The 27,509-nt window shown below is 36.6% G+C and overlaps 1 protein-coding gene across 3 annotated transcripts in view; it reads right to left on the minus strand.

The window, feature by feature from the left end:
- Positions 1-27,509, minus strand: part of RFX6 (regulatory factor X6) — a 61,371-nt gene that overhangs the window by 4,002 nt on the left and 29,860 nt on the right. The window contains exons 1-13 of one of the 3 annotated variants that reach the window (XM_082730410.1): positions 21,870-21,972; positions 20,502-20,609; positions 16,635-16,712; positions 16,418-16,531; positions 14,814-14,863; positions 12,125-12,284; positions 10,894-11,038; positions 9,330-9,439; positions 8,257-8,374; positions 6,134-6,256; positions 5,261-5,467; positions 3,592-4,104; positions 2,320-2,532 (exon numbers count right to left, since the gene is read on the minus strand). In XM_082730410.1, the coding sequence (XP_082586536.1) occupies positions 2,320-2,532; positions 3,592-4,104; positions 5,261-5,467; positions 6,134-6,256; positions 8,257-8,374; positions 9,330-9,439; positions 10,894-11,038; positions 12,125-12,284; positions 14,814-14,863; positions 16,418-16,531; positions 16,635-16,697 (1,816 nt within the window). In that variant the 5' untranslated portion in view covers positions 16,698-16,712; positions 20,502-20,609; positions 21,870-21,972. Of the gene's footprint in view, positions 1-2,319; positions 2,533-3,591; positions 4,105-5,260; positions 5,468-6,133; positions 6,257-8,256; positions 8,375-9,329; positions 9,440-10,893; positions 11,039-12,124; positions 12,285-14,813; positions 14,864-16,417; positions 16,532-16,634; positions 16,713-20,501; positions 20,610-21,869; positions 21,973-27,509 lie in introns of those variants that run through there. The other 2 variants (XM_082730408.1, XM_082730409.1) reach the window with 2 other exon arrangements.

The following is a 27,509-nucleotide window of genomic DNA, read 5'->3' on the forward strand; positions in this document are numbered from 1 at the left end:
CTCAACAATAGGAAACAAACTGGGTTTTGTTGGAGGGGAGGTAGGGATGATGGGGTAACTTGGTGGTGGGCATTATGTGATGTAATGAGCATTGGGTGTTACATGTAACTGATGAATCACTTAAGCCTCCCTCTGAAACTAATAATACACAATATGTTAATTAATTTATTTTAAATTAAAAACAATTTGAAAACAAAAACAAAAAAACCACCGTCTTCTTTTACCTGAACCAACATATCAGCCTTTTCATTGGTCTCATGACCCTCACCTTTGCCACACCCTCTCATTGTGCAGGGAGCAGCTGGGATGATGTTACTGAAGTGTAGAGTAGACTGTCACTCCTCTCAAATGCTACGATGATGACTTCCCATTACTCTTAGAACAGAATCCAAGCTCCCTGCCCTGGTTCACAATACCTTCTATGAACTCGTCTCTGTCCGCTGATTTATTTTACTCTACTGTTTTCATTCACTATGCTCAAAACACACTGGCCTTCTTTCTGCCCACTGAATTTTCCTTGTTCTCCTTTCGGAGACTATGCACTTATTATTTCTTCTGCCTAGAACTCCACCATCAGGTCTTCATGTCAATGCTTCCTCATGACTCAGCTTTCAACTCCAATGTCTCTGCTTCAGGATTCTTTTCCCAACTATGTTACCAAAAGCAGTTTCTCCATAACTATTTGCCATTTTACCCTACTTAACTGACTTCAGAGTATCCATCATTATCTTTTTAATGCATTTGTCTATGCATCTACTGTCTTAAATCTCCTTACTAGAATGTAAACTTCTTATAGATAGAACTCCATCCCAATCACCGTTATAAACTCATGTCTATAATGAAGTTTGGTACATAGTAGTAGATTCTCAAGAATTTGACCAACTTGCTCCCCGACACTACATTTCCTTCATGTATGGTTGCTGGCTTCTCGTTGCTGTTTATCTCGTTTTTCTAACTACCTGCTCTGTCCCTGAAAACCAGTCATTATAACTAAGGAAACAGTGGGTCCTAACTTCCCTTGCACTTCTTACCTCTTACTCTAGTCTCTCTTTTCACTCAGAAGCCCTCTTTGCTATTTACCTATAAGCCATCTCTGACAACTAAAGCTTAGAATCCATCCTACACCCAAGCTATGTTCCAGCAAAGCTTCCACTATCTCTACGAGTAAACAGAACTAATAGTAACAATAGCAACACGTACATTTTAGTCTGATGGTGAGGAAACTTCCTGAAGTGGAATTTTCTGCTTCATTAGAGTAACCTAGAAGCAATGACCATCTGCAGATAGCATGAGATGAGCTGCTAAACTCTGCTCAGGGAGCATCTGTGATGGTCACCGAAAAGGAAGAAGTGCTTCCTATTGAGTTATTGGAAAAGCACACTGAGAGGGGAGAGATGGAATTTATCTCATCTTCCCTTATGCTTCAGTTGGGTGTCAATGCTCTCGATTTATGCTAGCTTGAAATCTATTCCACTGGAAGATTTCAACCATTGCATATAAGCATTAACACTCTGCCTTGATACTTACATGCAACTATACTTGTGCTATGGGAAACTAAATATATATATATATATATATATATTTAAATTATAACTAAATCTATCCATATATATATATATATATATCCACATATATTTTTACCCCTTTTTTCCCAATGCACTGATGTATGGAGTTCCTACTCTGTGGCAGACACTTGGTGGCTGCTGCTGACGCATCTAGTATGTCACAGAGATTTCACAGGGAGAGCAACCTGGTTGCAAGAAGATGCTAGGGGACTTCATGGCAAACACACAGTTTTGCTCATTTTTACTTAAACTGTATGTATCAGAACAATAAAAATAACAACATTTTCTACAGAGCTGTCTAATCCCATTTTACATATAATTGAGAAAACAACAGTAACGTTTATCCCAAATCACCACTGTTTTCAACCTGGAGTGGCTTTGGGGGTACTGCTGGGGATTATGGGGTCCAAAGACACCTCTTGGCACTGCCCTTGGGTCCAACAGTGAACAAGAGAGAGTGAGAAAAAGACATCATTCCTGCCCTTGTAAAACTTAAAGTCTTTCCAACTGCATCTGATGGATTTGATTTATTTTTTGCAAACATAAGAGGTGTCAGCTTTTGAAAGAATAACAGATTTAGCACTAGATTGTGCAGTGACATATATACTGGAAAGACTTCAGATCCAAAGTGATAGGTCACCTCTAGGAACAGGAGGGCCCGGTTCACCTCAACAGTCACCCTCCAAAGTAAAACTACATACCTGAGGTTCACAGCTTTTTAAAAATGTTTTCAGGAACTACTAAAATAATTTACCTACTACTGGAGTTCGACAGGCAACTGAAGGTGATGTGTCTGCATAAAACGAGCTGGTCTGCTTTCTACTACTGTCATCTAAAAGGTTAAGTGGATCGTGGATGTCACTGTAGGGAGGCAGTGAGCGAACACTGCTGATGACGGACACGTGCTGATTCACCATCGATCCAAGTCTATGAGGCTCTGGGTAGTTTACGTTGCTTCCATAGTATCCTATAACAGAAAATGTCAAGCATGTACTCTTCACTTACTACAGAGAATATTCCAGGAAGGAAAAAAAGGGACAAGGTAATAGAGTAGAACCCTAAAGATCCATGGTATTACATTCACATCTCCATTTACTATAGAGTTGGATCCATGCTTGTATATGATATGGTTCACTATGCTGGTTTTTTCTTTTTAAAAATACAAAGGAGTGGGACGCCTGAGTGGCTCAGTTGGTTGGGCGGCTGCCTTGGGCTCAGGTCATGATCCCAGCGTCCTGGGATCGAGTCCCACATCCGGCTCCTTGCTCCGCAGGGAGCCTGCTTCTCCCTCTGCCTCTGCCTGCCATTCTGTCTGCCTGTGCTCGCTCTCTCCCCCTCTCTCTCTCTCTGATAAATAAATAAAATCTTTAAAAAAAATACAAAGGAGTTATCCTATTGTTAATTTTCAGATATATAACTACACCTCTTTCATATATTTTCCTCTTCTGAATTAACAGGATCTTCCTATAAACAAAGAAAGCATGACTAACTTCTCATAAAGACTACACTACTTGTCAAATACCAATTTTATCCACAGATTTAAGTTTCTGGAAGAAGGACTGGCCTACACTAAGAGAGAGGACACTGAGCCTTCTTTGGGGGCTGAGGAAGTCTACAGATCTTTCCAACTCCCTAAACTTTAAGTGTTTTATCAGATTAACAGGGACATTGTTTGGGTCCTTATGTTGTAAGATCTGCTGCTAATTCTCCAGAAGAAACATTATTCACTAGAAATATTTTCAAGGGACAAAACATTCTTCTCTTGGACTTATTAAGGGAGATCTCAAACAGTTTGACATAGTTATTTTTCATCATTTGTGGCATTTAGAACAGCAACTTTAAGAAACCACAGGAATTAGGGACATGTTTATATGTGGAAGAAATGAGCTCCATATATATAAGATTCCATGAGCTTTAGAAACTTCACATGGGGTGACATGCTGCTCAGCAGACGTGGAGCTCACTGTCTGATTTTTGCCTTCTTGCCATCTCAAAACCCAGAAAGATTCTTTAAAAATTTCAATACCGTTAGGTGAACTAGGAGGCAATGTTGTTCCTTGACAGCTGGCAGCCCCTGTGTTGCTCAGGAAATTGAAGCTTCCTGTGTTTAAAAACTGCATACTGTGTGTATCTTGGCTGTGTGAGGATGGTCCATAGCTGGAAGGTGGTCGAGAATTATATGGAGACCCAGCACAGCTGCCACTGAAGAAGTCTCTAGAAAGCTGCTGTTCACTCCAGGCCATGCATCGACCATGCTCAGGACGATGAGGGTACAGTCCTGATGGAGGGTGAGGCTGTGCCCTAAACACAGTCTGATAGTTAGAGTTAGTCCCATAAAAGTCATGGTTGGCTTGAGGGTGGGTAGAATAAATGGACTCTGGGAATGTTGAGCAGTGTGATGGGGCTGACAGGACGGGGCCCACACTTGGAGGTCTTCCTGCCATTGGCCCCTGGTTAATGACGCTTCCTCGGCTTGCCATGGCTGGAGAAATGGGTGGTGTCATCAGATGACCAGTACTCTGGGAAAGCTCCATTTGACCTGGAAACAAATTCACAGAGCATTCACCAGTGGCATATTAAAATAAATGGGCACACATCTTTAAAAATTATCTAAAAGATGTATTAATATATATATTTTTCTAATTTGGTTCATTCCCACTCTCTAAAAATAACAGAACTGGGGAACACTAAAAACCTGGGTTTAAAAGATACCATCATAAACAATGAATTTTGGAACACTGAAAAAAAAATAAAATGAAAGATGCCATCACAATAAATAAATAAATAAATAACACCATTGCAATATATGTATATTTCACAACATGAAGACATTTAGTATTAGTAACTGTGGAAAAAAGTCCAGGATGTCTTCGTGCTTCCATGGGTACGAAGATAGTTACAGCTCAAGCTTGGGAAGGTCAAGGGATCTTCACATTTCTTCATAATTAAAAACCAAGCTGAATGCTAAGTGGTTGATTTTTAGGGTAAAAGGAAAAGGCAGTAATGTCAAAACAACCACAGCTTCAAAGCAGCGGATTCAAAACATCATGCAAACACTACTGACGAACAATGAGTTATGAATGCCACCTACTCCCTGAGAGTCTGATTTTCCACTGGTGGGATTGTGCCCCTGAGCTAAAAGGCCCTTCCAGGTTTAAAATTCTGTGTGTCCAATGAAGTTATACCTATGAATTTCAGAAAAGACATAAGGCAAGAAACAGACTTAAAATAGTATCTAGTAATGAGTTCAAGCCAAGCCACTAAGCATTCAGATGTACACAAAGGGAGCTCTAGACCAGAGAGGAAAATTATTGTAATGGTTATCCTAAAATGACCATATCTACTTTTTAGTGAAGGAGACATAAACTCAAAAATAAATAGGAAGACCATTTTTTTGACTTTCAAAGCATCTTCAAGATTTTATATATAACAAATCTAATTTTTTCTTCTACTAAATGAAAATAACTAATTATTTGTATTTCCAGCATAGCTGGAATGTGGTATCTATGTTCATAATGGTATTGATAAAAGTGTGAATGACAAATGCTGAAAAAGTCACAAAAATATAAAGCTTTAAGAAAAGTTAAGACAAGCCTTTTTTAATTCTTGGAATGGCTGGATGTTACCCAGTTTGAAGAAAACAAAGAAACAGCCTCATGAGAGATGGCATGCAGCTTGAGTGTCCCATAGTGTACCTGGGAGTGGCATGGTGTCTGTAGTCCCAGCAGGGAATGGGGGCAGAGCAGAGGGTAAGCCTCCAGGATGGCTGGATGACAGAGGAAGATAGGCTGTTTCCACATGGCTTTCATTCTTCACGGTGTCACTGGAAACAGTGCTCCCTTTATTCCGGTTGGCCAGAAAGCATGAACTTGGAGAAGCAGTGAAGGCAGCTTTACTTGCATCTGGAAAGATTTTTTTTTTTTTAATGGAAAATCTAACATCATTCCCATATTCCTAATAAAGAGCCCAAAGAAAGGGAACTGAAAAGGTTTTAGGGTTATGTCATAAATCTGGAAACTCCAGAGGATATCTTCCATGGGAACCAAGGCTGGCAGATCTTGGGTTGTGGCAGTGGTGCTGGGGTTTTGTGGTCATTATAATCTGTACCTTTGTGAGTGTGAGGTGTGTTCTGAGGGGACACTAAGGAATCCACTTTGGGAGTGGACAGTCTTCAAAGTGCAAGTCATCACATCCCAAATAGACATGTTCTCTTCCTTCTCCAAATTCCTGTAGAACTTATATCTATGCCATTTATAAGGTGGTATACCACAGGTGTTATCTCGAATTATGGTTATTTTTTATTATAATCACCTCACCACCTTCATTTAAATTCTCACAAGAACATCCATTTTCTATCCTCCAGAACTTCCAGTAAAATCTCTTGACTACTCTATGTGTAAATAGCGGAGAGAAAAAAAAAATAGTGTTTCAATAAGTGTTACCATCCTGTGTTAGTTGTGACATGCTTGGGAAAAGAAACCTCTGAGCTGTTTACACATGTACTTACAAACTCCTGAATTTAGGCTCAAAGAAAGAAACATGCAAAGCAAGATATACTTTTAAATTACCTGAATTCTTCATATACTTGTCCAGTAAATTCTGTAACTCCTGCTCTTTGTCATTATTGAACTGGGTCTCCATGGCAAGGAGAATGTATTCATCCAGAAGCATTCGGATCAAATGGAAAGAACCTTGTTTGTGGATGGGAATGGGGAGAGGGCAATGTCAGATGAAAGGAGGGAGAGAAGGAGAAGGAGAGAGAGAGAGAGAGAGGTCGAGTTATCTTTGTGACCATCTCACAACACTTTACAAGGAGCAACTGAAATCAACAAATACTTGTTGGACTTTAAATGACCTGCTAAGACCAACATGCTTAACCTGAGTCTCTAATCTTTCTGTGTACTGCCTGCCCAGCTTACTGTGTGTACTGTCCTGCCAGCTCTTTGGCCACTAATTACATCAAAGGAAAATACGGATGAAAGTGAGACATGCTTTATGCTTTAAGAGGGCACACACTGGAGCGTGATAAGCTTTAGCCTGGGGAGAATGAGCTCTACTCTGCTCTATTTCTGTTTACTTTGTACTAAATAATTAGACAATGACCACTAGGGTCTGAAAAAATGTATCAAGTAAGATGTCTTTCTAGCCTGAAACAAAGTTCTCCTTGGTTTGGACAAAAGCAAAAGAGTCATTTTCATTTGGAAGTTGTCCTGGAAAACCTTAAACTTCTTTGAACTATTCCACAGGCTTCCCAGCAAAAGGCTGGTTTCATCATAACGTCAGGCTTCAACATATATTTTCAGAAACCTTACATTTAAGCAAGAGATTTCAAATAAAAGACTCAAGACATTTTGTTCATCCCTCAGTGCAAGTTCACTGATTTTATCTAATTCCACTGAGAATTAAACAAAAACAATCTAGTTAACTATAACCTATTTATAATATGAAGATTTCTCAAAAAGCAACTACTAAATGCAGAAGTGCTGTCCACGAGCTAGCATTATGGCTGCAAAATTCAGAGTCCCAGCAATTTTAGGAAAACGAAGGTTTTCAATTTTTGAAAAAGCTAACTTGACTCAATTTGTTTCATAAGTCAAGTTGATCAGGAAAGATCTTTCAGAGAAATATGAGAGCATGTCTTCTCAGCTGCTCTTTGATTCCTGGAGTGCACCTATGGGGTTCCTGGAAAAGATGAAAAATTTGCCATACTGCAATGAGTAGTGTCTTTGTAAAATGATGTACTAATGATTTTTACTTGCTTGTTTAACAACAAAAAGGTACTGATGGAATGTAATAATAATAGCTGCTATTCATTAAGTGTTCAACAGGTACTAGACTCTGCTTTTTTCATGAATATCATCTCACTAAAATGCCCATACAGCCCAATAAAAGGAATATTCATCCTCCCTTTTTTTAAGGGCTTCAAGTTCTTATCTAAAATCTAGTTAGTTAGGATACAGTGTAATATTGGTTTTCAGAGTAGAATTCAGTGATTCATCACTTACATATAACACCTCATATTCAACACAACTAGTGCCCTCCATAGTACCCATCCCCCGTACAGCCCATCCTCACCCACCTCACTCCCCCCAGCAACCCTCAGTTGCTTTATAGTTAAGAACACTCCATAGTTAAGAGTCTCTTATGGTTTGCTTGCCTCTCTCTCTTTGTTTTTCTTCTTTCCCCTATGTTCACCTACTTTAGTTCTTAAATTCCACATATGAGTGAAATCATGATATTTTTCTTTCACTGACTGACATTTCACTTAGCATAATACACTCTAACTCCATCCACATTGTAGCAAATGGCAAAATTTCATTCTCTTTTATAGCTGAGCAATATTCCATTGTATACAGACCACGTCTTCTCCATCCATGCATCAGTCAATAGACATTCAGCCTTTTTCCATAGTTTGGCTCTTGTTGGTAATGCTGCTATAAATATTCATCCCCTTTACAGTGAGCAGAGGCAGCTTGGGTTAAAACCAAGCCAGAGAGAAGCAGTATTTTGTTAGGATTTAACTGCCTGTGGCCTGAATCCACAAGCCAGGGTCGTTACTACCATTGTCTATTGGCTCGATAATCAGATCTGAGAAGTGACAGTGCCCCATGTTTAAAAACCAACAGGAACTGTGACTGGAGAGTGAACGATGTGTTCAGGGAGGAAGAGCCTTATAAAGTACATGAGATACCAAAACTGGATGCATTGTTCAAGGTGAGGTTATGCATTACTCGAGCACCAAAAAAGCTCCACTTAAGCAGGAAGTCTTGAGCCCTCTTCTTTAAAGATCTTCCATTTTGTTTGCTGGTCTACAAGTAAAGGAACAAAACGAAACTGTAAAATCTGCCATCTCGTTACTATATGCATCCTACATAAAATCAAGAGGTTGAGAAGCTGTCTGACAAATGGACAGATGGCATGACGTGCAATTTATTTTATCAGATATAGTGACCTGTCCAGGGATTTTAATGTCTGTCTGTCTTTGTTGTCATTTTTAAGGCTAATAGATCTTTATTCTGTATGGTTTTGTTACCTAACAGAACTGGACAACAAAATAAAATAATTCACAAATTATTTTTGTGAATAAAAAATATTTTGTCTCATTTTTCTTTGACAGAACTTCAAAAAAGAACAGAAGGTGAAGTGTCAAAGAAGGGTTATATATTTCTGTGAATGATTAACTCTAACTTCTCTGCTCCTGAATGATAATCTGTTTTCTTCCAGGAGAGAAAAAAAAAAAAAAGTCCCTACTCTACAACTAGTTTCCTTGATAGGGCATGGCTAACACCAACTAGTGATGGATCTATTTGCTCTTACTGCCTTGCTTCATGATGGATGACTTGCACATTCTCAGAAAGAGTTGAAAAAACATAGAAAACACAAAATACTGTGCTCCCAGAATTTAAAAATAGAAACACTTAAAACCACACTTTCTGTCAGCATTTATGAAAATTTACTTTTACAAAAAGGGCCAAGTCTTCTCAATTTTTGTCTTTCACTATTGATGTTACTCCACTGTTAATTTTATGGACTGACAGGGAAGGCATAGTGCCTTGTAGTCCTTTGTCAAAAAATGGTAAATAGAACTGAATCTGCCTGACACTCTCAAATCTGGCCTGTTTTTAATTTTGATATTTGAGCATATTATTTACAAGTCTTCAAATGCTATTCAAAGCATTTTTACACACAATCACCCCTCCCCCATCATGCAAGAAATTATAGCCAGTTTAGCATTTACTATGTGAATCTGTCATTGATATATACCTTAATAACTCTCTGCTCTACCACAGTATCCAACCATTCAATAAAAGCCTCCACAGTGGCATTCTTCTTAAGAAGATCTTTCAGTTCTTGGAACACTGTGATAGAGTCATCTACCATATTAAAAAAAAACAGCAACAAAAACACAATATTATTCTATTTTGAACCCAAGAGAAAACCTGAAGCTAGAAATCATTAAGAATTCTATAGCATAAAAGGAAAAGACAGATGAAATTAAATATGTTATAAATAAAATTAAATAAATTAAATAAATAATTAAAAGAATTATTTCATATCCTGAGAGTAAGTAACAAAAACATCCTTAGTTATTTACTCTTCAAAATTTGAATAATAATTTTAGGTCTCTTGGTACAAATTGGAATAAAATCTTGTGTATTATATAAGTATGTTATATACTAAGGAAGAGTAAATTGTCATTTATAGCTGATTATTGATTCTGAATCCGAAGATTTCATTAAATGCAACAGATTCATTGAAAACTGATGAATGAGTTAAGCCAAACTAGTTGATCTCCTGCTTTCTGACCTATCCTTTACCTTTAGGGAAAATTAAATTTTTCACTGCAAAACTGAGCTGCTTACATGAAGAATCTTTTATCTTTTAAAAGTTAAAGGGGCCATTTAGGACTATCATTTATTAAAGAGTTTGAAGCTTACTGAATCTCCAAGGATAATATAATTTTTGCTAGGAAACAGAAAACAAAGCTGAAGTTGGACCACCCCAGAGAGCAGCCAATCATTTGTGCAACAGCCTATCAGAGGCTGCACATGTCTTTTCAGAGAAAGAGAGCGGGGAAGGAGTGGTTTGCTATAGCTGGGAGACAGAGCCTAGTTGTCCAATCACACATATTGCCTTTGTAAATTTTGTCGGATTGTCCAAAACTGGGCAGGGAATTTCTGCTTTGAAAAACAGTATTATGTTGAAATATCATTTTGATATGCATCATATATTATATGAGGCTAAGAGTGTAAAACACAGGGAAGTGTATATGCATGTAATGTAAAACTGAAAGAAAACCGGGATGCCTGGGTTGCTCAGTGGGCTAAGCGTCTGCCTTTGGCTCAAGTCATGATCCCAGAGTTCTGGGATCAAGTCCCGCATCAGTGTCCCTGCTCAGTGTGGAGTCTGCTTCTCCCTCTGCCTGCCGCTCTCCCTGCTTGTGCTTATTCTCTGTCTCTGAAAAATAAATAAATGAAATCTTAAAAAAATGTAAACAAACAAAAAAACTGGAAGAAAACTCACAACACTCAAAAACATTTCCACTATTTCCAGGTTATTTTTAGGCAATGAGATTATGAGTGGCATTTATTTTCCTCTTAATATTTTCTACATTTTCCAGGTTTTCCACAATCTGTACCTACAATTGTTTTCAAGTAGAGGACAATCTCTTCTAATTAAAAAAGTTTCTAAAAACCAAGTTTTCTCAAACAGTTCTTTTTTGGTCTAAGGGGACTCCCACTCCCACCTCCATCAAAGAGTTATCCAGCCCAATATGTCAATGGAAGCAAGGCTGGGAGACCCAGCTCTAAACAGAGGGAAAACTTACGTTCCGTGTAGATATCAGATTCAGTGTCTGTGCTGCCAGAAATGGTGAGAAGGGCCTGTGATCCAATACTATTCAAATCAACCTTTTCAATATCAGATACCATGGAATTCACGACATGCTGGTCAAAGAGAGCTGGTCTGGCAATCTGCGTGAAGAAAGTATAAAGACACTAAATCATATTATCGATGATTTATCTAAAGGAAAATTTGGCTACCGGAGAAATAGTTCCTTGAAAGAAGAGTATCATGAATGTTTTCTTATTTTAAAACTAAAAACAATAGCTGAGACTTGTGATCATCTCTGTTAAAGCTTTGAAAACTATTTTTGAAACTAGAAAATTATTTTTTTAGAAGATTTTATTTATTTGTTTGACAGAGATCACAAGTAGGCAGAGAGGCAGGCAGAGAGAGAGGAGGAAGTAGGCTCCCTGCTGAGCAGAAAGCCCAACGCAGGGCTCCATCCCAGGACCCTGAGATCATGACCTGAGCGAAGGCAGAGGCTTTAATGCACTGAGCCACCCAGGTGCCCCTAGAAAATGAATGTTTTAATCCATGGTCACATAATAAGGATTTCACAGGGTTACATTTCTTATCTGGAACTATCACAACAAGGTCTTTTAAAATTTAGGGGACTAGAAACTTTCACAAAGCAAACAATTATCTGGGGGGGAGGGGAAATACATTTTAACAATATACAAACAGTAATTTAAGGATTACTTTCTTCTCCCTATTTAAAAGACCCAAATCAGTTGGTAGCTTAACATGTGTTATTTGTGGATTTCACAGTATCAAATATCACATGGGTTCAGTCACCACAACCTTAATTTTTATTAGCTGGATTCATGTAGCAAATAACAGTTTTTCATTTTATACTGCATTCAGAAGTTTTGTGTCTTTTTTACTTTTTATTCTGAAATATTAAATTTATAAAAAAGCTGCAAAGATAGTGCAAAATATTTCCATATACTCCCTATTCAGCTTCTTCTAATACTATCCTCTTACCTAAGCATTGTTTATTGCCCAAATCAGGAAATTAACATCGCTACAACACTGGTAGTAATTCAAATTTCCATCCATTTTTCCACTAATGTCCTTTTTCTGTTCTAGCATACACTCTGGCATCTCATGTTGCATTTAACTGTTGCCTACTTGATCTCCAATCTCTGAAAATTTCTTACTCTGCTATCAGGTAATTCATTTTTTTAAATTTGGTGACTCAAATACCAGCATACCTGAGCAAGATGTAAGAAAGATGTTTGTCGTTTCAGGGAGGATACAAATCTTCGCACAATAGGTATCTTCTTATCGGTTAGAGCTTCTGGCAAGTTTTCCAAGGATGAAACAACCCACTGTTCCCAATTTTTAGCAAAATTCCTTATATCTGCTAATAAGCTACACACACACACACACACACACACAGAGAGAGAGAGAGAGGGAAAAAAAGCCTATGTATTAAATGCTAAATTATTCAAAATGCATTACATAAATGTAGTTTAATGGAGGTATACTGTTATTCTATGATTTCAAGAATATGACTTCGAACTCGGATAGATTAAGCCTAGGTCTGCCATTATCTCCTTGGTCAAAATAGTCAGTCTCCTCAAGCTCTGGTTTCATCTATTAAATAGGAATAAGATTAGTATTTTTGTCACAGGATTGATAGGAGGATTTTTATAAGATAATTCATGGAAATTTCTCTGGTCTAACCTTGTATGCAGAGAGTAATCAATAAATAATACCTTATTAACATTAGCTCACGGTTCAGTCATTTTTCTATAAAATATTTCTGGGGAAATATAAGTATGCATCTTGATTTCAACAGCTTCCTGAGAGACATCACAGAGGGATCATAGTGCCATTTCAGATATTTACTGTTAGTTTCTAGTAACCTATTCTGATAGTCCAAATATAACTGTGAGATACATAATTGAAAATCTACTACAGGACCCTATTTAGAAAATTGCAAATGTTAGTTGTGCATATACACAATATTTGTATATATACACAAAAATTTTAAAAAAACATTAACCATCTACACACTATATCCCAATAAAAGAGATCTAAAATTACATTTGGGATGGCACTTATACTGATAAGCAGTAACATCATAGAGGAAAAAGAACAGAAGTGGAGTTCGAGAGCTCTCAATTAAAATCGTGGCTCTCCTTCTTACAAATTCATTGATTCTGGGCAAATAAATTAATTCCTTCTGCTGCCAGTTTCCTCATTTGTGAATATGGTATCATAATAGCTTCCAGGGAATAGTCTGACAAGTTGTGTTTTAAAAAAATCCAATTGTTCAATGATAAGGAATAGGTTAAATAAAGTATAGTATTTTTCAGGTGCTAGAAATCTATGCAACCATTTAAAAAGATAATGCTGATCTGTATTTTATATGAAAGATTTTCACAGCATACCACACTAGTATGTATACCATGGTTCCTTTTTTTCAAAATGTGTCTATTTTTCAGATACTCTTAGAAAAAAGTCTACGAAATAATAACCTAATACATTAAGAATGTGGAGAGATTATGAGAGCTTTTTAAATGTATTTGTGCATGTTTTTCATTTTCTACAAAGAACCAGTTGCCTACTTAATAGATAAATACATAAATAGTCATTTCAGGTGGTTGGAGGAGTTAAGTGAAATAGTTTATGTAGTCTCAAACCCATGACGTGTTTAATAAACGCGAGCTATTATTTATTAGATCAGTTGCATGGCCGGATGTCTGCCATTAAGTGCAGCCATTCTGCTGTGATATAGAAGTGTTTTTTTTTTAAAGATTTTATTTATTTATTCGAGAGAGAGAGAGACTGAACATGAGCAGGGCAGAGTCAGAGCAGGGAGTCCAATGTGGGACTCGATCCCAGGACCCTGAGATCATGACCTGAACAGAAGGCAGACGCTTAACTGGCTGAGCCGCCCAGGTGCCCCTGTGACATAGAGGGGTTAGGAGTACTTAATTCAGAGCTCAGACTAGATGTTTCAAGGTTACACATCGATAATTTAAAAAAACGATTGATTAGAATGATACCAGCTACTATATAAATAAATAAAACAATCTAGAGAAAAAGTAAATAAAAAATTTGTTTTATCAATCATCATGCATTTATTGAGAATCAACTATGTTCATCTGACATGTATTTGTGTTCCAAAATACTAAAACAAATTTCACTTTTTCATTACACATTGTTTACAGATCAAAATTTGGCTTTTTATTTTCAAGTTTTTATTATTCACACATCAGAAAGATTTTATGAAAAATCTTCAGGTGTCATTTCAATTTGAGATGTTTACATTGAAGTATAATTGACAACATTATATTATTTTCATGTGTACAACATAGTGATTTGACATTTGTATACATGTGAACTGGTCACACAATAGTCTAGTTACCATCTGTCATCAGGTGCCAGAGAGGATGGGGGTCTCCAGGGGTGGGGGCAAAATGGGTGAAAGGGATCAAAAGGCGCATGAAGACACATCTTCATTAAAAGAAGGTAATAGTTCTGTTATGCTACCTTATGATTTTGCAATTAAGACCAAAGTTAATAATAAAGATAAAATAGTTCTTTAATTTTTATCATTGTGGTTATTTTCCATCAGTTATCCCCACTTACATTCCTTTAGCCAGTTTCCATTGAAAAACTTTCTCATTATTTCAAGGTCAATGACACCTAAATATTTATTTTTCACTTGGGTTTCACTCTATTAAAAGGATTTCAGGATAGTTCCATCAATTTTGTTCATTGAGGTTTCAATATAAGGATTGAGGCACATCTCCTAGCTACTACAAAGGGACATGAACAGGCAAGTAATCTTGATAAACAAATGAATTTCTACTTAATGTTTTCCTTTAATATGATGGATAGGGTTAAACCCTACACTAAGAAATTACCAGTTCTATTGACTGAACCTACCTTTCAGGCATTTCTTGCATTGTTGCAGGAATGAGAACATCTGTAAGAACCTTAATCACAGCAAAAAAGAGTTAACATAAATCCTTACTTAGTATTTTCATAGAAAGACACTTATTTGTCAATTACTTTGTATTCCTAGCTTTCTAGAAAATGATATATTAACTCATTTCTGGAAGTTATATTTTTATCTCTGAAATGAATGTGTGTGTGTGTGTGTGTGTGTGTGTGTGTGTGTGTGTGTGTGAGGGGTGTGTGTGTGTGTGTGTGTGTGAGAGAGAGAGAGAGAGAGTGAGAGAGAGAGAAAGGCAGGGTGGAGATCTAGAAACATTACAATACTAGGTTAAGCAAGTAACACTGCTATACTGGGTCCAGAGAGTTAATTATCAGAACAGAAAGAATATTGAAAGGAAGGGCTAGACTGAGCCCTAAACATGGACAAGATGAATAGGACTTGAATGAGAACTCATAGAAAGAAGAAATTAGATAGAGATGACTGATCCCAGCTCAGGAAAAATTAGACTAAGGAAGTGGGGACCAAATAGGATATGGGCAAAGCAGATCCACAGAGCCCACTGATAAACTGAGTGGTCCGGCTTGACAAAGACGACCAAGAGGTCTAGAGGAAAACGTATTTTAAAATTTGGGTAGACGCTAATCTACAAAAGCCTATGTGTCCTAGCAGCAAAATGCACATGTATTCCATGTGTATGAGAGAGTAATGTATATGCCCAGTAAGTTAGTTAACAATGAATTGACCTTGGTAATCATGTGCTGTTTTATAGACTGAAAGCTGACCCCTCCTTAGAGATGGAATGAAGGTGCTGCAGAAACTCGTTCTACTGTGCCTCCCTAGGTACCCCATGAGGAGTGCATTTAAAGGTCCTTAAACTTAGGACTTTAGTGTTGGATGAAAAAAAAAAAAAAAGACCATTTGGAAAGGAAAATAAAAAAGAATATGCTTTAAGGATATTTCTTGGAGGTACTGAATGACAGTCCAAACAACTTTACCCAGGTTGAAATGCAGTTTTCTCCCTCAGCTTGGAACCTTAGTGTTGCTCTAACTAAGGGACACACTACCAAGAAATTAGTGTCTCCATCTTCCCAGATAAATGTTTGGCTAGAAGGCCAACCAGCTCATCTTGGTTCATGATATCTTTGTGACCCTTCTGCAGACTTATTTGGTCTGAGAACAGAAATCAAGGCTAATTCATTAAAGCTAGAGATTTCCAGTATTTTTAGGATGTTAATCCCACAAGGGTACTTCAATCTGCTTTTCCCCCAGAACACCAATAGTGAAAAAGCCATTATGCTATTTATTCATTCTGAGAACACCTTAAACAGTTACTAAAAATTAACTAAATTTTCATGTATTATTAGCAACTATAGGACAGTTAGAATCATTCTTAAATGTAAACAGAAATTTTGTTTTCATATAAATGTACATTAAAATACATACTTATTAAATATTGCTTTCTCATCAGAAAAAAAAATATTGTTTCTCCATCCAGAAATAACAAATTTATTGTAAGTAAAATGGGAAAATGTAGACACAATGCTCATTAAAACATACACTGTTTGTGTTTAAGACACCCCAAAGAGCTTACCTTATAAAGAATTGAGTCACAAACACAGAAAATGTCAATGATAACAGGGTTTTCAAGCAGGGGAAGAAGATGATCAGGCATTCCTTGCCAAAAGTGTAATAAGAAATGCTGGATCTAGTTATAAAGCAAAAAGTATATACATTAAAATTCTTTCTTAATGTGAACTCATAAAGAACAGGACAATAATGATCCGCGATGCATTCTTTGTCACCCTTACCTCTTCAAAGTTTCCATTAATTGCATTGTCCAGGATGCACTGGCAGTGAGTTTTATACATCATTATGAGGGTATCAACCTATTTCAAGGAAGACAGTGCTTAACCAAAGAGTCCTTTCAACCCCGCCTTCATTTCTTTATGCATTCATTGGTTCATTCATTTATTCAGCATGCATTTTTTAAACTCCTGTTATGTACCAGGCATTGTGCTCAATGTCGAGGAATCAAAACCAAAGGCACAGTTCTTATTTCCAGGAGCCTACAGCCTTGTGAAGGGAGAAAGGCAAGCAAACCAACACTTACAGCATAGCGTCATGTGAACAATGAAAAAAGGTGATTGTTCAGGGAGCTGTGAGCCAAAGCAGCCTTGTGTTTTTCTACCTAGTAAGAAGATTATCTTTGGTTGCAGGAATAAACATAAAATGGTGAAATATATCACCTCTTCATACAGTTGTAATAAGTGGGTTCTTGGGCAGTGTTGCCTAGTGGTTTCCAGTGTGGGTGGTGGGGTCAGCTAAAATCAAGTGCTCAGTTCTCCTGCCCTACTGTGCACAGGATGCTTGGTCTCCGAACCCTAAGCTTTTTGTCTTTAAGTAGGACGAATGATATATTACCCAGATTCAAAAAGATATGGTGCACGTAGAGCAGTGTCTGGTACACAGGAAGATCTTACTAAATATTATCTGAAATTAGTAAGAGCAAATGACTCGAAAATATACCCAAGAAAGATCTGAATGGTGAGTGTCTATTAGAAGAGTCTCTGTTTCCATGTTACCACAGACATTTGGATAGCATAACTAAAAGTTGTAAATATATTCTAAAATCCACAATGGTTTATTACTAAATAATATTTCAACAAACAAAGCTAAGCTTAGAAGTGTACCCACGGACTGCCTAGGTTTGAATACCAGCTCTGATCTCTCACTCACAAGCTATAGGATGTCAAGCGAGCCACGTAACATTTGCGTGTTCTAAATTCGTCACCTGGAAAACGGAGATGATGATAACAGTAAATTTCTAATAGGGCTGTTATGAGGACTAAACAAATTAACGCAAACAAGGTGGCTGGAATAATCCATAACACATGTTGAGAGATTGACTGCTGGAGCTATTTTTATCCCAACATGGTGACGGTGACGGTGATGGCAGTGTCTTACTCTAACCTGCTCTCCAGCCTTTATCCCTACAGCCTAGTGAGAGCACACACCCCTGTGGTGTAGCTCAAGGCTCTATCACAGTGATGTGCAAACTTGTTAATCTCCCTGCAAGATTAACTGTATGCTGACTACAGGACGCCTCTAGCAGAATATGTCACCATTGATGGAACTGAGACAAGCTCTGTACTTTAGGCAATATTACATTTTTAAAATTTATTTTTTATTTATTTCCAGCATAACAGTATTCATTATTTTTGAACCACACCCAGTGCTCCATGTAATCCGTGCCCTCTTTAATACCCACCACCTGGTACCCCGATCTCCTACCCCCCCGCCCCTTCAAAACCCTCAGATTGTTTTTCAGAGTCCATAGTCTCTCATGGTTCACCTCCCCTTCCAATTTCCCCCAACTCCCTTCTCCTCTCCATCTCCCCATGTCCTCCATGCTATTTGTTATGCTCCACAAATAAGTGAAACCATATGATAACTGACTCTCTCTGCTTGACTTATTTCACTCAGCATGATCTCTTCCAGTCCCGTCCATGTTGCTACAAAAGTTGGGTATTCGTCCTTTCTGATGGAGGCATAATACATTTTTATATAGGTTGCCAAGACTCATGTTTAAAAGTAAGGATAAAGACAGTATGAAAGATAGAGGCTTGTCTCAAGAGAAGTTAGTGAGTATGTGGTTGGGGGGTGGGTGGCAACTGCCTCGAGTGACACCATAAAGAGGTAGAAAGTGGCCCCTCGGCTTTAGCCAACCCCCCACCTCACTGGGATCAACTTCTCCCTGGAAAGTCCCATCCTTTCTGCTTCAAGAAAGCAGGGGCATAAAGTGCTTCACTTCAGCCGACCCCTCTTGCTAGAAACTGACAAGTTATCTGGGGAACTTGGCTACTGGCTAAGAGGGTAAAAAGCAGGGTCCAGCTGTCTTCAAGGGACAAAGAGAAGTGTTAGTCCCTGGTGCTCATGATAAGGACCACTGGGAATGTCCTTAGAAACCAGGGGTTATTTAAGCATCCTGATACTTGAGTGAGAAATGATTTACCAGTTTTTTAAGTTGACAGGAAGGAATTCCTTGGAGACTAGCAGAGAAACTGAAAGAAACTACAGGAAGATGTCCTCACTTCTCTTTTTTCTTTGCTCCTCTCCCCATCCCATCTGTCTCACCAGGAATATTTACACAGCAAACATCTTCATGATATGTTTGCATGTAAACAATTCTCTCCACATGGGGGATCCAACAATACCCTCCCCAAAGAACCATGTTGCCTGGAACGTCACTGATTTCCACAGGTTTCCCCACAGACTGCCATATGTTAGCATTTACTGAAGTCATAATATCACATAACATCTATAACGTTAAAAAATGATGTGATAACCTTGAGAAACATGATGGGAGAGAATGATACAAAGTGGACACACTTCAGGAGACTTGCTTGGAATCAGCATGTGGGAATTATCTTCAATATTTTGCCTGTTCTTAACAGGAAGAGTAGGTCATCAAAATGAACCCCGTAAGTTACTGTGCATCTCTACTTACCTGTCAATAGATCTTTTTGTCAATATGTTATTATATTGCCAGTTTCCACAGAAATCCCACTACTAATGTAATCCAGTTGGACATTAGTTATTCATACTCCTCTTGAGGTGCTCTTTGTACCTCAAGAATATGAACTGACTTAACATATATATATATATATGTTAACTATATATATATATATATATATATATATAGTGTTTTCCTTAAGGGGCACCTGAGTGGCACAGTCGGTTAAATGTCTGACTCTTAGATTCTTCTCAGGTCATGATCTCAAGATTGTAAGATCAGTCCCAGGACTGGCCCCACCCCTGGATCCCCACTCAGTGCAGAATCTGCTTAAGATTTTTTCTCCCTCTCCCTCTGTCCCTCCCGCCCTGCTTGTGCACGTTCTCTCTCTATAAAATAAGTAAATAAATGTTTTTTAAAAAAGGTATTTTTCTTAAGTACTAATGACAAATTAACTTGGGTTGAAAGAAAAATGCAGAAATCATTTGCCCTGGTTTAATACTAATAGCAGGAACTGTTAGTCATTCAGTAGATACTTAGAAAATGACTTTAGAAGTCCAGAAATAGAGGAGGATTTATCCTTAGACTTTACTCTATAAGCACTGAAAAGTCACAGTGAGGCTTATTTATGAACTGAATCCCATGAAACTGCTTCTTCCTTAACTTTCAAAAAAAAATGGAAATATATAAGGGAGCACAGAATTTTCTAATGGAAAGGAATCTTTGCCCACTTCTAGTATAGTGCTTGCATTCATCCAGGTATCTACCCCTCAATGCTTGGAATAAATTCCGTCCCAGGGAAGTGTCTGATGACTGTTTACTGAAGTGATATGAGGCTAATTAAAACATAAAGCTTATAATTAAAGAAATTGTATGTGATATTTTCTTCCTTGATACTGAGTTTTAAATAAAAAATACTCTGTAGTCTTTTGAGGTTTATTTTACCAACTTCTGATTACATACTATCATGGAGATGGTAAATAATTAATTGGAAAGTGTTTAATCAATGTTAGTAAACATTTGTCCCTCCTATAAATCAGTCAATTATGTTTGATTATGCAGATTTCTGACTGCTTCCTGCAAGTGCCATGAGATTCCCAGCAAATTGAGATATGGAACCAACATATCAGAAAATCAATAGAGAAGTATCTTTAATTGATACCTTGTCTTTAGAAATGCATCCTTGGTACACAAGGTGTTGAGCACTAGGGAATTCTGGAAGAAGTGTTCCAGTTTTTGAACTTAGTGAATATTTGCGAGTGAAGCCACCCTATAATAGGAAAAATGGAAAGAAATAGATCATTATCAACTATTTGGATCCAAAATACAATTCTAATAAAATAGAAACCCATACAATTTCATTCTTCTTCATCCTGCAAACCACGACGACAGTTAAGGAGATTTTGATAAACTGTCTAGATCATTCAGCTGAATAAACAAGACATGTCGGCAGAGTTATTGCTTCTAAACCATAAGCAATTTCATAGTCAGGATATTTTTCTTACTTTGGGCTTTACTTTTGAGTATTGTCAGTTTGCACAACTTTTAGAAATTTAATTTTAATTCACACTTGTTAATGGCACAAGTTTTGAAAGATCCACTTTTAGAACTATTGCAATTATGTTAACTATAAGGGATCAAGAACTGCCAAATCCAGTATGGATTACCAAATTATTTGTGGACTAAGTAAACAAGACGATAAGAAGTTAATTTATGTAGTCTCAGAAATAATTAGTGGTAGAATTGTGAGTGGACTCTAAGTCTTCTGATTCCCAAATTAGTACCCTGAACTTTCTCACCTCAACCTTCCCCTACCCATATTTAGATAAGTGTTCTCCTTCCAAATCCCTTGAGGGGAAAGTACACCTCTGGTAGTTTTCAGAAAATTAGAAAAAGTGGCAAACAACAAATAATATACAATGCTGCAGGGTTGACATAGTTACAAAAAATCCACACAGAAAGGGAAAATGCATATTTGTGACAGAACCAGATCCTCAGTAAATCAGTCTCCCCAGGTCATAACTGATTGTTCTTGCCCCTCAAATAACGATTTAACAAACAGGTTTGTAATAAAAAAAAAAAATTGGGGCAAAGAATGAAATTGTGATTATGGTAAAGGAAGCAAGGTATTCCTGGTAAGGACAAAATTTCATTCTTTCTCATAGTTTTCCTATATTTTCTTCTAGAGTTTTTGTGTTTCTTCATTTGTCTTTGCCATATTGAAGAATTAATACTTACATAAGTTGGGTTCTTACCCTGTCTTATCATTCACAAACTTTGTAGACTTACAGACTTATGTGCTAAATCAAGAAGAAGTTAGGAGGACTTTTCAGTCTTTAATGCAGATATCTTAGATATTTTGATTTCTTATTGACTGATTTGATATAAACTTTCCAAAAATTTTATATTAAAAGTGCAGTATGTTCAGGTTAGGTTTTAGTTTTCATCCTTGTACCCTCTATTTTCAAGTATGGATAGAGAAGAATTATTCTGATTAAATAGTTTTTAAGAAATTAATAAAGGGGGGCACCTGGGTGACTCAGTTGTTAAGCATCTGTCTTTGGCTCAGGTCATAATCCCAGGGTCCTGAGATCAAGCCCCACATTGGGCTCCCTGCTCAGTGGAGAGCCTGCTTCTGCTTCTCCCTCTCCCTCTTCCCTGGCTTGTGTTACCTCTCTCATTGTCTCTCTCTCTGTCTGTCAAATAAATAAATAACTCTTTAAAAAAATTTTTAAGTAAAAAATAAATTTAATAAAGAACTACTATATACATGATTAACTATCATGAACTGATATGTTAGCACAGTTAATCCCAATCTACTCTATTTAATCAGTCTTAATAATTCAAGATAGGCACTCAAATTCTAATTATAGGAAGGTTAACACTTTTTTCTTATATCTTTTCTCATGGGTGGAAAATCATGTTTATTTGTCCCAAGAAGTAATTTAGTGAAATCAGAAGAGAGAGAGAAACAGAAACTGAAAAAAACGTCAATACATAGTGTTGTGTAAAATCTAAGTTAGGAATTAGAGAATAGTCTCATTTCCATTAGCAAATATAATTAATAATCAAAAAAATTTCCCCAAAGAGGGGGAAAAACAGGTTCAGAAGATGTTTAATAGGTGAGTTTTATCAAGCATTCAGGAATCAGATATTTTCAAACTTAGAGTTTTTTAGACAGTGGAAAAGAAGAATCTTGTTCCAGTTCATTTGAAAACTTCTTTGCCAAAGACAGACAAGGACAGAAAAAGAAAGAAAAAGGACAGGCCAGTCTTGGTTATTATCATACTTGAAAGAGTACTGAACAAAATATTAGCTAACCAAATCCAAAAGTCTATAAGAATGGTTATAACCAAGCTAGGCTTAAATTCACCACATTGACAGAAGAAAAGAAAGGGGAGGGGAAAATACCATGTATAATCATCTCAATTGATACAGAAAAAGCATTTGTTAAAAATCCAGCTACCATTCACTTCTCTCTCTGCCTATGCTAGAAAAATAAGAAATTTTCCTTAATCATTCAATAATCAAAATATCAAAAAAATCAAAATAATTATCAAAAATCCATAGCAAATATCATACTTAACAGTAAAATACTATAAATGTTCTTTTAAAAATCACAAATAAGATAAAGTTGCCTACTCTAGCATCTTTTGTTCAACACTGTACTAAAGTTAATGACCAGAGCAGTAAGGCCAAAAAAAGTAATGAAAGAGTACATATTGAAAGGGAAGAAACAAAACTAGCATTATTTACAACTGATGTGGTTGATTACATTAAAAACTAAAACAAACTGCACAAAAATTGTTACAATTAACAACAGATTTTTTAGCAACACTGGTGGATACAAGATAAATAAAAAAGTCAGCTGAATTTCTAAAACCAAGGAACAAACATTAAGAACCTGCAATAAAAACAACACTGTATAAAATAACAACAAATATTAGAAGATGCCTAGGAATAAGTCTAACAAAAGAAGTGCAAAATGTCTTTAAGAAAATGATCAAACTGGGGCACCTGGGTGGCTCAGTCAGGTGAGTGTCTAACTCTTGATTTCATCTTGGGTCATGATCTCAAGGTTTTGAGATTGAGCCCCAGATTGGGCTCCATGCTGGGCAGAGAGTCTGCTTGAGATTCTCTCTCTCCCTCTTCCTCTGTCCCTCCCCCCACACACCCTCATTCCCTCCCCAAGAAGAGAAGAAAAGAAAAGAAAAGAAGCTTTATCAAAGGATATTAAATTATAAATAAGAAGGTTCAGTGTTGTGGAAATATCACAGATTGATCTACTTCTTCAATGCAATTCCAATCAAATCCCATCAGGGTTTTCTATGAAAATTAATAAGCTGATTCTAAAATGTGTGTAGAAATGTAGAAATGCAAAAAACCAAGAATAGATACAACACTCATGTAAAGATGAATCAGCAAAAGGAAAACAGAAAAATTCAAAAATTTGTGGAAATTAAATATACTCTCAGAAAGAGAGATCACAAGTAGGCAGAGAGGCAGGCAGAGAGAGGGGAAGGGAAGCAGGCTCCTTGCTGAGCAGAGAGCCCAATGTGGGACTTGATCCCAGGACCCTGAGATCATGACCTGAGCTGAAGGCAGAGGCTTTAACCCACTGAGCCACCCAGACACCCAAAATTAAATATACTCTTAAACAACCAACAGATCAAAGGAGAAATCACAAGGGAAAATAGAAAATACTTAGAGATGAATGAAAGTAGAAATATGACACGTCAAAACTAGAGGATGCAGTAAAACTGGTGCTAGAGGGGAAATTTTTAGCTATAAATGCTTACATTAAAAACCAAGAAAGAAGAAGAAAAACAAGAAAGAGTGGCGCCTGGATGGCTCAGTAGGCTAAGCCTCTGTCTTTGGCGCAGGTCATGGTCTCAGGGTCCTGAGATCGAGCCCCACGTCAGGCTTTCTGCTCAGCGGGGAGCCTGCTTCCCCCCTCTTCCTGCCTGCCTCTGCCTACTTGTGATCGCTGTCTGTCAAATAAATGAATAAAATCTTAAAAAAAAAAAAGAAAGAAAAATCTCAAGTCAATAATCTAAATGAACAACTTAAAGAATTAGGAAAAGAACAACCTAAACTGAAAGTGAGCAGAAGAAAGGAAATAATAAAGATCATAACAGAGATAAATGAAATAGAGAATATACAAACAATAAAAAAGGTCAATGAAACATAGGTTAGTTCTTTAAGGTCAAAAGTGACAAACTCATGGGTAGAGTGACTTCAAAAAAGAATAGAGAAGACTCAAATAACTAAAATAAAAAACAAAAAACTGGGGCGCCTGGGTGGCTCAGTGGTTAAGCCTCTGTCTTCAGCTCAGGTCATGATCCCAGGGTCCTGGGACCAAGCCCCGCATCGGGCTCTCTGCTCAGCAGGGAGTGTGCTTCTCCCTCTCTCTGCTTGTCTCTCTGCTTACTTGTGATTTCTCTCTCTCTCTCTCTTTCAAATAAATAAATAAAATCTTAAAAAAAAATAAAAATAAATAAAAAACTGATTCCACTAAGCAAGAACTGTAAGACTGTACATGAAAACTGTACATCAACAAGTTGGATAACCTAGATGAAATGGATTAATTCCTAGAAGCACAAATTCTACCAAGGTGGAACAACAAAGAAAGAGAATATCTGGATCAGTCTATAACAAGTAAGGTGATTGAATCAGTCATCAAAAATCTGACAAAGAAAGGTTCTGATCCTAATGACTTAACTAGTAAATTATACCAAACATATAAAGAAGAAATAGCATCAGTTTTTCTTGAAGTTTTCCCAAAAACTGAGGAAGAGGGAACACTTTCTAACTCATTCTATGAGGCCAAAATTATCTTGATACCAAAGTCAAAGACACCATAAGAAAACAAAACCAAACAATGCAATAAATCTTATGATTTATAATACTAAGTGAACTCAGCAAAATATTTAAAAGATTATACATTATGACCAAGTGAGATTTATTCATTGAATGCAAGGATGGTTTGACACATAAAAATCAATCTGTGTCATATACCACCTTCACAAATTAAAGGGGAAAAAACACAGGATTATTTCAAATGATGAATTTGACAAGGTTTGACACACTTCTATAATAATAATTATCAAAACACTTGGAATACAAATAAAGTCCCTCAAGGTAAAAAAAAAAAAAAGCCATATGAAAAACCCACAACAAACATCATATTCAATGGTGAAAGACTGAAAATATTTCCTTTAAGATCAGAAACAAGACAGGAATGCTCATTTTCAACACTTCTACTCAACGTAGGCCTAAAAGTCCTAGCCAGAACAGTTAGGTAAGAAAAAGAAATAAAATGCATCCATATTAGAAAGAAGTAAGTAAAATTATTTGTTTGTAGATGAAATGACCTTATATGAGGAAATCATAAGGATTCCACCAAAAAACCCTATTAGAAATAATAAGTGAATTTAGCAAAGTAACAGGATACAGTCAACATGAAAAAATCTGAAAAGAACTAAGAAAACAATTTTATTTATAATAGCATCAAAAAGAATGAAATGCATGGTAATTCACATAACAAAGAAGGTGAAAGACTTGTTAATGGAAATTAAAAAACAATGCTCAAAGAAATTAAAACATAAGTGGAAAGACATCTTATGTTCATAAATTGGAAAATTTATTGTTAAGATGTCAATAGTACCCAAAGCAACCCAAGGATTCAATGTAAAATCCCAATGACGGTTTTTTGTCAAAATAGAAAAACAGATCCTAAAATTCACATGGAATCCAGGAGATCCCAAATTGTAAAAATAATCCCCCCCCAAAAAGAACTAAGTTGGAGAATTAACACTTTCTGATTTCAAAATTTACTACAAAGCTACAATAATCAAAAGAAACTAGAGGTGACACAAAACCTGACATACAGATCAGTGAAACAAAATAGAACACCCAGAAATAAACCCTCACAAAAACTGCCAAATGATTTTTGACAAGGGTGCCAACAATATTCAATAAGGAAAGGACAGTCTTTTCAACAAATGGTGCTAGAAAAACTGGATATTTGCATGTAAAAGAATGGAGATAGGCCTTTACTTAATACCATGTAAAAAATTAACTCAAAATGAATCAAATACCTAAAATATCAGACCTAAGCTATACAACTCTTAGAAGAAAAGACAGGGCAGGGTGCATGGGTGACTCAGTTGCTTAAGCATCTGCCTTATGCTCAGGTTGTAATCTCAGGATCCTGGAATTGAGTCCCACATTGGGCTCCTTGCTTGGCAGGGAGTCAGTTTCTCCCTCTTCCTCTGTCCCTTCCTTTGCTTGTACTCTCTCTCTAATAAATAAATAAAATATTTTTAAAAAAGAAGGAAAGACAGGACAAAATCTTCATAACCTTAGATTTGGCAATGATTTCTTAGATATGACAACAAAAACAAAAACAGACAAATTGGACTTCATAAAAATGAAAAACTTCTGGGCATCAAAGAACACTGCAAATGGAATAAAAAAAATAATCAATGCAATAGAAGAAGGTATTCTCCAATCATATATCTGATATGGGATTAATATGCAGGACATATAAAGAACTTGTAAAACTTAACAATAAAACAAACAACCCACTTCAAAAATGGACAAAAGACCTGAACTGACATTTCTTTAAAGAAGATATGTATTAATCAACAAGCTCATTTCATAATGATATTTAACATTATTAATCATTAGAGAAACTTAAATCAAAACCACAAGGATATACCACTTCACCTTCATTAGGATGACCAGTGTTAACAAAACAAAACAAAACAAAACAGAAAACAACAAATATTGATGAGGACATGTATGATTATGTACTGTTGATAGGAGTATAAAATGGTATAGTTGTGTAAAACAGTATGGTGATTCCTCAGAAAATTAAATAAGAAATTACTATATAATGTAGTCATTCTTCTTTTGGGTATATATCCAAAGTATTTAAAAGCAGGGTTTCAAAGAGACATTTGCACACCTATGTTCATAGCAGCATTATTCAATCCAAGCGTCCACTGACAGGTGAATAAATAAGCAAAATGTTGTATATAAATGCAATTTATATTGCCTTTAAAAAGAAGGAGATTCTGACATATGCTATATCATGAATGAACCTTGAGGACATGATGCTAAGTTAAATAAGTCAGTCACAAAAAGACAAAATATATGATTCCAC

Source organism: Mustela nivalis, assembly GCF_964662115.1.
Source record: "Mustela nivalis genome assembly, chromosome: 5".
Classification (NCBI taxonomy): Eukaryota; Metazoa; Chordata; class Mammalia; order Carnivora; family Mustelidae; genus Mustela; species Mustela nivalis.